The sequence below is a fragment of the Sminthopsis crassicaudata genome, chromosome 1 (genome assembly GCF_048593235.1).
Source record: "Sminthopsis crassicaudata isolate SCR6 chromosome 1, ASM4859323v1, whole genome shotgun sequence".
Lineage (NCBI taxonomy): Eukaryota > Metazoa > Chordata > Mammalia > Dasyuromorphia > Dasyuridae > Sminthopsis > Sminthopsis crassicaudata.
The window spans coordinates 32529746-32541886 of record NC_133617.1 but is presented as its reverse complement, the minus strand read 5'-3'; the positions used below and the strand labels follow the sequence as shown (position 1 = coordinate 32541886).

At 48.4% G+C, this 12141-nt stretch overlaps 1 protein-coding gene across 1 annotated transcript in view; it reads right to left on the bottom strand.

Moving 5' to 3' along the window:
* Positions 1-727: 727 nt before the first annotated feature.
* SETD1B (SET domain containing 1B, histone lysine methyltransferase) overlaps positions 728-12141 on the bottom strand; it is a 33291-nt gene continuing 21877 nt past the window's right edge. The window contains 5 exon segments of the mRNA XM_074298042.1: positions 728-4119; positions 4342-4479; positions 4592-4711; positions 10900-11031; positions 11730-11896. Of these exon segments, the coding sequence (XP_074154143.1) occupies positions 3946-4119; positions 4342-4479; positions 4592-4711; positions 10900-11031; positions 11730-11896 (731 nt within the window). The 3' untranslated portion in view covers positions 728-3945.

The following is a 12141-nucleotide window of genomic DNA, read 5'->3' as shown; positions in this document are numbered from 1 at the left end:
GAAGATAAAATACAAATTGTTTGCTATTTAAAATCCTTCATTATCTGGATATAGTCTATCTCTCCAGCTTAACCACACTATCACAGTGGTCTAGGTAGCAAAGCGGATAGACCTAAATCCAAAGCTTTGCTCTCTGCACCTCAATTTATCTATCTGTAAAATGGGGATAATAATCAAACATGATCACCTAAGCCAAGGGCCATATAAGTAATAGCTATCATTATACATACAAAGTAAGGGACCCAGTATATGACTTGGGACATTTATCTCCAAATCCTATTTAAAGCTGGCTTCCATTGTTGCTTTCTACAGGAAGTACTTGATTCTCGTACCCATGGCTCCCCGGCAGGTTACTTCATCTCCTTTTGTGTGTTCATTTCCCATATCCAGTAGAATAAAAAGCTCTAGAAGGCAGAGACTAATTAATCAGCAGGTGCTGTCAATTAAATTGAACTTGTAATCCTTTAAGGCCCTCAGATCTTTTTTATTTTTGTTTTGGAGTGGGGAAGGAGAAAGACTTATCTGATCTCTCCTGTACTTGTGACATGTGACCCTCCACCTTAGTTCAGCCATCTTTTTAGTCAATTTTGCTGCTCCTGACCATTCACATCCCCCTCCCCCCCTACACTCGACAGAGGCCAGTCTTCTCATGGACTCATAGAAAGCCCTCACCCCACCCTTTGCCTGCTCTCGGAGACCTGGACTAAAGAAGGCCAGAGAGGTCAGATTTCTGTAAGAAAAGTCAGTATATTTAGGGTTTGCTTTATAAAAGTTACTATAATACAATGGTACATAGTATTGAATTCACAAAAATATGAACAAGTATTTACAGCAAGATGCACCCACAACAGAAACATTTCTCTTCAAAAACAGGTGACGTACAGAGGGCGGGGTCTAGATGCACAAAATGGCCCAAAAATTCAACTGCCTTTTTTTTTTTTTAAAGGGGGGAGAGAGGGGGGAAAAAACAAAAGAAAGAAAAAGAAAACCTAGAGGCAGAAATCTTCAAAGCAAAGAATTTCTCAAATCAAATCCAACTAAAAAACAACTGCATTTTCTTAGTTATTGCAAACCGTCTCCTCACCTCTGCTGGAGGAGCTCTCCCATGCTCTCACCCTGGAAACAACTCGCTGAAAGGGAAGTGAGGGATCTGGGGGAGGGGTCCCACCTAAAGCATCTTCTGCCCTCCCCTTTCTCCCTTAGTGCTTGTCCCAATCTGAAGTTCGGGAGAGAACCATCTCTTGTGGGAGTCGGGGATCCGAAACTTGCTTAAATAGACCCTTCTCCATACTGTACATGTCTTCCTTCTGTGAAATAAATATATATATTCTTTTTTTTTTTTTTTTTCTCTCTTGCACATTTAAGTTGGCAGACAAGGCCTGAACCCAAAATGAAAAGGAAAGGCCTACGGTTGGCCTGCGTTTTCCCCTTCATTTCGATGATGCTAATTTTGTCTAATTGGACACTCGCTCACTCGCTCGCTCACACGCGTACACACACACACACACAATCAGGGCACACTCGCACACATGAAGAACCAAAAAAAATCCAAACAAAACAAAAACCCCAAAGCCCCAAACAAAACCAAACCCAAGTTCTTTTGTACAGAATTTACACAGTAAGAAGCTTGACACAAGCTGAGAGAGAGATGCTAGCGGCTCCTCGCGTGAGCTGGGGCTTCAGCAGGCGGCTCGGAGGGAAAGCTGTCATCTTGCTAAAAACGAGTCCAAATTATAATAAGTTCCTTTTTTTTTTTTTTTTTCATAAAGTATTTACAAGCTCACTTGTTTTTTTTTGTTTTTTCCCTGTTGTTGGGTTTATCGGGGCTTTTCCCCCCCTAAGTACAAAGAAATCCTCAAAAAAAAAATTTTTTTTTCCACGTGTTTCTACAAGAAACAATGTTCCCAAGAGAAGGTCACCCCAGTGGTCTCTGTACAGATGATGCGTTGATTTTGAACTCCAAAATGCTTGTGGCTTTTTTTTTTAATGTGTCCTTTTAGTCCTTCCTGTTCTATACACAAAAAGCATTGAAATGAATCCTACAAGTTTCGGGGGGGTGGAGGGGAGGGGGACACACCTACTGAAAGCTACTGGAGACTTCTGTCCAACCTTTAAAAAATCATTTTCTTTTTCCTTCCTCATGGGAGAAAATGAAACTGTTTGCATTTTTTTTTTTTCCAATATAAATATCTTCAAGATGGGTTCCCTGTCCTTCCCCAGTCCACCCTGGGGATAGACAGGGAAGCGGACAGGCTAGCGGGAAGTAGGACAGATGGACGGACGGACGGATGGACAGAGTGAGGTGAGGGAAGCCCAATGGTGTCCCTGGGCCCAGGGATCCCAGCAGAGAGCAGATGAAAGTTTTGAGGCATCTCTTCTGAAAGAGAAACACCTATCATAAAAGACAACCCGTAATGGCAGAGAAAGGAAGAAGAGCTATGGGGGCAGGGCAGAGGGTAGGAAGCACGTTAGCCTGGGGGAGTAGCCCTCTGGCCTCTTCTCCCCTGGGTTTCCTCCCTGACTCCCAGGGAAGGGTCCAGCCTGGGCGAGCCAAGCACTGCCTAGCCCCTTCCCCAGGCTCTCGGGGAGTAAACTACACAGCACCTAAAGGGCCCTGCCCTGGCGGCTGGCTATCTGGGGGCGGACCGTGGCTCGGGTGAGGGCCTGGTGCCCTTCCTCACCCTGACCGCTCGCTCTCGCCCCCTTCTTGCTGGCATCTGAATGAGAAAGTAAACATTTGAGAGATCCAGGCGTGCCCCCTGCTCACTCCCAGGGGCGGCCATGGGCCAGGAGGTGGAGGCAAGGGCAAGGAACGTGGTCTCGGAAGGTGAAGCCCGCGCCCAGCTCTGACCCGCTGCCCAACGTTTACGTAGCACCTGCCTGGCTCCCCAGCACCAGGGAAGGAAGACAGATCAAGAGAGAGAGAGAGGGAGGGGGAGGGGGGGAAAGCCAAGCAGACCAGCCCCTCCCCAGCCTCCCAAGGATAGCTGCGGGTCCCCAGTTCAGACCTAGTGCGGGAGAGGACGATGGAGTGGGCACTGAAGGCCATCCCAACAGATGGAGGAGCTGGGGGGAGAGGGCTTGGGGCGGGGAAAGAGAAAGGAAAAGACATTCAGGTGGGGAGTGGGCAGGAGAATGACCCCTGGCTCCCTAGGACTGAGGCAGAGAACGTCCAGGGTCCTGAGGAGCGAAGGCTACGAGGCCCCCCATCAGGGCCTTCGTCCTAACCACCAAGTGCCTCCTAGGCAAGCCTGGGCGGCCGACCCCGGAGGAGGGGAGCCCGCGGCCTCGCCCCTCTCCCTGTTCCCCCCTACGTCCTCCCAAGGTTCCTGCTAGGCCTGAAAGGCAGGGCAGGGTCTAACTAAATATTGGTGCGGGCAGGGAGAGAAGGGAAGGCTCCCAAAATATACAGCGAGGGACAGGGAGCCAACAGCCATTGTCTTGGCACCCAAGCCTCCCCCTAAATCCCTGTTCCTCCTCTTCCTCCAAACTCTGTACCCTCATCTCTCTTCCAAAAAGCATAATATTTCTCCCTCCATCTCTGGCTCCACATTTGAATGGTGAAAAACTTTGTCCTTGTTTTTTTGAGGAGGAGAAAAAAAATGTAGCAGCATTTGTGGGAGAGGGGATATGTCTGTGTGACTTAAAAAACTCTTTAAAAAAAATCATTACAAAATCAGAGAGAGAGGGAGCATCTTTTCCCACAAGTAGGAGGAAGAGGAGGAGGAGGAGGAGGAGGGGAGGAGGTAGAGAAAAAGCTTCAGGAAGGAGGGTAGTGTCGGGCGGGCCTGGGGGAAGGGACAGCACCTGAGGGTGGGCTGGGGAGAGCTGGGCGTGGAGGAGCTGAGGCTAGAGGCATCTGGCTGGGCTGGGCGGGGCTGATAGGAGTGTCCATCTTTTCCCTTTCTCCCTTTTTTGGCAGAGCGAGCCCAGCAACCTGGCGTCCTAGTTGAGAGTCCCCCGGCAGTTTTCAGAGCCACACAGACAGGGGATCTTGACATCCTCAATGGGGAATTTGTAATCGTAGGTGATTTCTTCATTGACGTTGATATGTTGCTTGGAGTAGATGACGATCTTCTTCTGGGACTCCACGGTGATGACCTTGGCGTAGCAGTTTGGCTGTGGGGTGGAGAGGCCCGGGGCGGAGGGTTACCAGGACCCCGGGAGGGACCCCAGGGCCACCCCACTCCTTTACTGAGGAGGGAACCTATTTGAATGAGGGGTCTCCAGTTTTTCAAGGATGACTTAGGTGGCTTGAGGGGACAACTCCCAGCTCAATTCTGTTCTAAAACCTCATCTGGGGGTTGACCGATAGGATGACCTCTGACCCCAACTACTTACATTACAGCTGTGGTTGATGAACCTGGCAAAGTTGCCACACTTTGTAGCGTCGATGATTGTGTCGTGGTCAACCCGGAACATGTAGCTGCTCCCAATGCCCTCGTCCTCATAACGCTTCTCCCGCATGTCGGCGATGACCTGGTGGGGATGGAGGGAAGGGCGGGGGAAGTAGAGGCAGCCGGACCCCAGAAGCGACACTCACCGTCTGCCCACCCCCCTGGAAGGGCCCATGGCCGCCGCCGGCTCCTACCTGCCGGATGTTCTGCCCCACGTACTCGATGACCATTTCATCGGCTGCGATGGGCTCCATGGCAAAAAGGCCCCAGTCGTGGATGTGGCTCTTGCAGAATTTTAGCTTCTTTTTCCGGAACTGAGCAGAAGAGCAGAAGTGGAGTCATGTAGGATAAGGAGAACCCAAGGTTCTTGGGGGAAAGGATGGTTTCATTTTTTTGTCTTTGTGCTGCCCAGTGTTCAGGATAGCGTCTAGCACACAGGAAGTGCTTAATAAATGGATTTGACGGTAAAAACTTGTTGGATATCAGGAGTTAAGAACTGGTAGGGAATTGAGCAGGAGCCCCAACCATACTGAGGGGCAGCTGGATGGCACAGTGGATAGAGTATTGACCCTGGAGTCAGGAGGACCCGAGTTCAAATTCAGCCCCAGACACTTCATACATCCTAGCTGTATGAACCTGGGCAAATCATTTAACCTCAATTGCCTCAGCAAAAATAATAGGGAAACTGAGGTCCAGAGAACCATTCATTGAACATGGCAACAAAAGCTCATTATCTACACGGTGTTTCTGATGTAGCAGCTGAGAGAAGGTAGCAGATGTTTTACAAGGCTGGACCACAAGACACTTAGAAGTTATGCTCTGTACATAAACTGCAGGTGAGCCACTAATTTCATCTCTAAAATGGGGATAATCAGAATATCAACTGCAGAGGGTGGTTGGGAGGCTAAAATGAGAAAAATAGTTCTTTGCAAATCTTAACAGTATCTCACACATGCATTCTATTGGTGCCGTGAAGATATATATACAGAGCAGCCTTTGAGGAAAGGGATGTGAGTCTGTTTATTCCCATTTTACAGATGAGAAAGCTGAGGTTCACAGAGTGCAAGTCTGGATCTAGTATTTCAGAATTCCAATCTCTCATTTTTAGAGCATGAAGTTCCTTCTGTCAGGGGTTATATTGTTGTATTTCAGCTGTACCTGATCTTTGTGACCCCATGGACCACCAATCCTATCCATGGTTTTTTGTTTTTTCCCTGAGGCAATTGGGGTTCAGTGACTTGCCCAGGGTCACACAGCTAAGAAGTATTTGGTGTCTGTGGCCAGATTTGAACTCAGGAACTCCTGACTTCAGGGCTAGTACAGTGGATGGTACTCGATCCACTGCATCACCTAACTGCCCCCCATGGCGTTTTCTTGGCTAAGACACCAGAATGGTTTGCCATTTACTTTTCCAGCTCATTTTACAGATGAGGAAACCGAGGCACACAGAATGAAGTGACTTGCCTCGAGTCACATAGCTAGTTAATCGACTGAGGCTGTATTTGAACTCTGATCTGACTCCAGGCCCTTGAGCTCTTTCTCCTAGAGCCATCCAGCCACTTCCAGGGATGATACAGGACCACGTAATTTACCACAGGACACGACTGGGGAGCACTTAAGCGCAGGAAATCTGTCTGAGACTTAAGGAGTTTTGCTCCAGTTCATACAGGGAAGAGAGTTGATGGAAGCCTCAAACTGCCACCTTTTCACTCCAGCTCTGGGGGGAGGGGCTCTCTCCACTATACTCGGCCTTGCAAGACTGTGGCCACAGTTCTGGCGTAAGAAGGTGAAAAAGGCCGGCTCCAATCTCCTCTCTACACCTTGCTCAGCTACTTCATACTAAAGAGAGCCTCAGGCCCCAGCTCCCATCGCCCAGGGTCCCCAGCAAGGGTAAAGGCTCCAGCCACCATCACCCCAGGCCAATGCGGCTTGCTGTCCTAGACTTCCCACCCTCACTTCTGTGTCTTATATCAAGTCCAGGCAGGGCCCACCTGCCTAGATCCTCTGGCCAGACCCCGGGTTGAAGACGCTGAAAGCACCCCCAGTCTGGCTCTCACCAGCCTGTCGAGGCTGCCGGCTTCTATTTCCAGACCTTTGCCCCGGGCTGTGCTCTGTGCCCGGGAACGCCATCCCTCCCCAGCGCTGCCCACTCACATGCACATCCTAACTGAGGCCTGTTTGGATTGCAGCTGTCTCCTTCCTGAAATTACTTTGTATATAATTTGCACCAATGTACTTGCTTATAGGTTATATTCCTCAGTAGATTGTACCTTGTATTTCTCTGTGTAGACACTGTATCTCCTTGTACACATGTCCTATTTGGTCCCTCCTCCCCTCACCCTGCCATAATACATAAGCTCTTTGAGGTCTGGGTCCTCTCATTGCAATCCCCAGGGTCTGGCACACAGTAGGTGCTCCACAGAGCTGAGCTCGTATTTGGCTCAGTCAGACTGGTGCTGGGACAGTCCGGAGTCTGTTCTCCAGAGCTCATAGCGGGCACATGCACGACTATATGGATAGGGTTACAATGAGGACAAAGTTCAGCTAGGCGGCTCAGTGGATAGAGCTCCGGGCCTAGAATCAGAAGGACTGAACTTGCCGAATTCAAATCTGTCTCTGGAACCCATTTCCAAAGGTCTCTTCCAAAGAAACCTCAAATAGGGTCACAGAGTCAGACATGGCTGGAAAAAGACTGAATGACAGTGAGAATAAAATAAGCAGAAGCAGGTCATTGCTCAAGAGGCATTTGGGGGGAGAAAGGTGCCATCTGCAAGCTCATGTGCACTGCTATCAAATGTGGCATTTCTAGGAAAAGCTAATGAGCTCATGGGAAGGTGGGTATTTTCTCAGCCATTTATCATCTTTAATACAGTTTGCCTCGAGGCCTAGGGTTAATTAACTTGCCTGGAATTACATAACCTGTAAAAGGCAGAGGAAAGACTTTTATCCGGGTTTTCCAGCCCCCGCGCCTATCACACTCCAAGGCTATTCTTTGGAAAACACAGGGAACTGTAGTTAAGTGGGGGACTGCTAAGGTACTTGGCTAAATCTAGGGTTCTTCAGGACCCTGACCTTGAAGCCACAGCCGAGGAAAGAGACCAGGATACAACAATGAGGTGTGTTCATACGATCCTAAACATAGAGCTGGGAGTGACCTCTGAGGCCATTTGGTCCACTCCCTGTCCCCGTTTTACAGGCCTGCCTACAGACTCTAGTAGAGCCCGATCTGAACTGCTGGGAGCCCATAGTCGGGTGGGTTTGGAAGCAATCTACTAACATCCCTGCAGTAAAGATGAGCAGATCGCCACCGTGTCTGCCTAGGGAGGGGTAACCCAGGCAGGCGGGTGTCCTTGGGAAGACAGCGCTTCCGGGAGTACATGGACAGGACTCCCAAGTTTGATAACGTTGTAGCTTCCATCTTTGTAAGAGGGAAAGGTCCTTTGGCTAGCCCGAAGTGGGAGGGGGAAGGCCGGGGGGTGTCTGGGAACACTGAGGGAACAGCTGAGAGAGAGAGAGAGCCAGGGTCAGAGGCTGGCTTGGCTGACAAAAGTCACCTCAGGAAAGGCTGCTGGGATTCTGAGCCAGCTGGCCAAGGCACTGCTAAGCGAGGCAGAGCCACAGGCCTGGACGGGGAAACAGTGTGGCCCCCACCACTGAGGGAGAGCAACTGTTGCAGTGTGAATGCCAGGAATTATGGGAAGGGCAGCAACGAACTCACTTGTGATGAGCTGCACCGAAGGCTAGGAGACGCCCTATCAGCTATAGCAGAGCCCTACTATTTCAATGAAGAATGCCAGGGGGCCACTAAAGGCAGCCTGGGGGACAAGGAAGGTGGGGAAGGACATAACCCCGGAAGAGTCGCTCGGGGTAGATGCTACCATCCAACAGCCTCCCAGAGCAAGATTCTTACCCTGAAGCTCTGGGATCATGAAGATCAGAGGATGTGAATTGGGAGGAGGAGGCCATTTGGATTCTTTATAATCCTGCCTTTTATGCTAAGCATTTAAAAACATGATTTTGAGAAGGAATTGATAGGTTTTAGCAGGCTAAGCCAAAGGAGGCCAGGACAATGAAAAAAGTTCCTGACCTAGAAGGACCCTTGAAAAATCAGTGGAGGGGAGGGGAGCACAAAAAGGGACATAAATAAGAGAGTAGTAGAGAATTATGGGACCCTTCCTCTCCAGCAAAGGGGCAGCTGAAGGACCAGATAGGGCAGAGTGAAGGACAGGCAGGGTAAAGATGCCGGGGGTCCAGTTGGAAGTGAAAAAACACAGTAGGGGCTACCAGAAAGTGGAACTGTACCTCATTATAGGTCTTCAAGGAAAAGTTGGATAACCACTTGTTGCTAACCTAGAAATCTGGTGAGACCAAGATTGCCAGAGGGTTCGCTCTCATATATATTCCTCATGGCCAGGGGAGTGGTTTTGGGCAGCATCTGGACCAGACCTAAACATGGATCCTCCAAATGGTTTAGAAAAAAGGTGAAGGGGCAGCTGGGGGTGCAGTGGAGGGAGCACCCGAGTTCAAATCTCTTAACACTTAACACTTCCTAGGCAAGTCACTTAACCTTCATTGCCTCAGCAAAAAAAAAAAAAAAAAAAAAAAAAGAAAAGGAAAGGAAAAGAAAGTAATTAAGTTGAGAAGCTATGGCTTCTATTTAGTTTGAGCTAGCCAGGAATCCTATCTCAGGTGCAGACAAAACTCCTTGGAGCAGTCACAAACAAGACTTGCTGGACAACCAGTAAGAGGGGGCTGCTCCCCAATCTAGGGGGGGATCGGTTAGGATAATCCCAAGCGCCGTGGTTACAAGCTGCCGGTACTCAGACTGGGCATGAGCAGGACTCAGTTTGGGGTATCCCGATGAGACAAGAAGGAAAATCAGTCTCTGAGCCCATTGTTAGAGGCATATCTGGAGAGAGGCAAGGGAGAAGTGATAGCGAAGATACCCTGAGGGGAGGGGAGCAGAGGACAGATGCAGGTACCATTTAAAAATGTAACTATTATTGGGAAAAGGGGGGATTTTAACCAGGTTGTATTTTGCGAGCTTGTCCCCCGCATCTGTGGGTAGGGGGACGAAGGCCATGTTTATTATTTCCCATTCAGGGAAATTAACCAAGGTATCCCATGTTTTATTGTTGACCCTGAAGCCAGGACAGAAGAGGGGATCCTAGAACAACTCAGAGCTACTGGACAACAAAGAGGTTTTACTTTAACCTTAGTCCTTCCTACCTGGGACATCCTAAGAGCCCTCCCCAAGCTGACACTCCGTGTTCTAAGATCCCTTTCAGCTCTGACATTTCTGTGTTCTAAGTTCTTCTCCAGCTCTGACATTCTACAATCTAAACTTTCTTCTAGCACAGTCTACATTCTGACACTCCACATTCTAAGTTTTCCCCTACTCTGATATTACATGTTCTAAGTTATCCCCCAGACTTGACATTCTGTATTCTAAGTTTCCTCCAGTTCAATTGTTCCACGTACTAGCTCTGACAACCCTCGTTCTAAGTTCTCTTCCATTTCTGGCAGTCCATATTCTAAGTTCTCTTCCAGCTGATAGTCCATGTTCTAAATTCTTCCAGCTCTGCCAGTCCATGTTCTAAGTTCTCTTCCAGTTCTCATAGTCCACGTTCTAAGTTCTCTTCCAGCTCTGACATTCCACATTCTAAGTTCTCTCCTAGCTCTGACAATCCATGTTCTAGGTTCTCTTCCAGTTCTGATACTCTGATGTTCTAAGTTCTCTTTCAGTTCTGACAGCCCATGTTCTAAGTTCTGACATTCCATATTCTAAGTCCTCTCCCAGTTCTGACAGTTCAGGTTCTAAGTTTTCCAATTCTGACATTTCTTGTTCTAAGTTCTCCCCCAGCTCTGACATTCCATGTTCTAAATTCATTTCCAGCTCTGATAGTCTACGTACAGATCAAGTTCTCTTCCAGCTCAGACATTCCATATTCTAAGTTCTCCCCCAGCTCTGACTGTTCACATTCTAAGTTCTCTTCCAATTCTGATATTTCATGTTCTAAGTTCTCTCCCAGCTCTAACATTCCATGTTTTAAGTTCTTCTTCAGCTCTCACATTCCATTTACTAAGTTCTCTTCCAACTTTCAGTCTATGTTCAAAGGTCCCTTCCAGCTCTCAAAATATGTATTCTAGGCTGACTTTCCATGTTCTAAGTTCTCTTTCAGTTCTGACAATTCCACGTTCTAAGTTCTCTTCCAGCTCTGACATTCCACATTCTAAACTTCCAGCTAAGAGTCTACAATCTAAATTTTCCCTCAGCTCTGACAGTCTATGTTCTAAATTCTCTTCCAATTCTGACATTCCACATTCTAAGTTCTCTTCCAGTTCTGACTTTGCACATTCCAAGTTCTCCACCAGCTCTGACATTCTGTGTGTCCCATTCTTTCTTCTTTAAACACTGAGGACCCCAGGAGCTTCCTAAGTGATGAGAGGAGAATGAAGTTGCCCCAATGGGAGAGGGAGACTGAGGTTCCCGTGCCTCTACCTTTAACTGGTTGAACTTGAGCAGGTCGCTGTCACAACTTCCCGTGAAAGAGGAGAGAAGGCGCCGCTGTTCTGAGCGGCGCTCGGAGCCTGCTCGGGTGGAGGCGTGTGGCTGAGCAGGGATGCTCATGCCCTAGAGTGGAGAGAAAAGAACAAATCCTGACACACACACTACAAATGAACCCTGTTGGTCCTACTAAAAACAAACACCATAAGCATGTTAGAGGTACTGATGGGCCTGCTAAGAAATGTTAATGGTGGGGGCAGCTGGGTGGCACAGTGGATACAGCACCAGCCTTGAATTCAGGAGGACCCGAGTTCAAATCTGGTCTCAGACACTTAACACTTCCTAGCTGTGTGACCCTGGGCAAGTCACTTAACCCCAGCCTCAGGGAAAAAAAAAAAAAGAAATGTTAATGGTCCTACTAGAAACCTCGAAAGGACTGCTACAAACATTGATAAACATGTTAAAAGTCTTGATGGGTCTTGCTAGAAAACCTGATGGTTCTACTAGAAACCTTAAAAAGTCTGCTAGTAACACTGATAAGCATGTTAAAAAAGTCTTGATGGGTCTGCTAGAAATCCTGAGGTCCTACTAGAAATCTTGATGATTCTCCTAGAAACCTTGAAGGGTCTGATAGAAACAAACACTGATAACCATGTAAAAGTCCTAATGGGTCTGCTAAAACCTATGGCAGGCCCACCACATGAGTTGGGAGCCAAAAGGCTCATATTTTCAAGTGTCCTGTGTCCCTGAAGCAGTGGGGCTCAGAGGGGAGGACAACAAAAGGAATCCCCACTATTGGGGCCAATCTGGCAGCGCTGGCTCACCTGGGTGTCTGCTGGGGGCTCCTCGGCGAAGGCGCGGCTGTTGTTGAGGTATTTTAGTTTATCTTTCTTGTCAATCTTGTAGTAACCCTCGCTGCGGGCGCAGCCGGTTACGTGCTCCCGAATGCCATCCTCTCGCTTTTTCTTCTTGGGAGTAGAGAAGCTGGTGGGTGGGGACAGGTCAAGGGCCAGAACAAGAACGCAAAAGGAGCCCCTGGACACACTAAGGATTCCATCCCAGTCTCCACTCTAGGATCAAGATCTTTCTACCCTTGGCACTGGCACCAAACATTCAAAACAGAGACTAACTGTTCTACCAACACGCACTGCCTCAGTGGAGCAGTGGATAAATTGCTAGGTCTAGACTCTGAATTTAAATTCAGCCTGAGAGCTACATGATCCTGAACAAGTCACT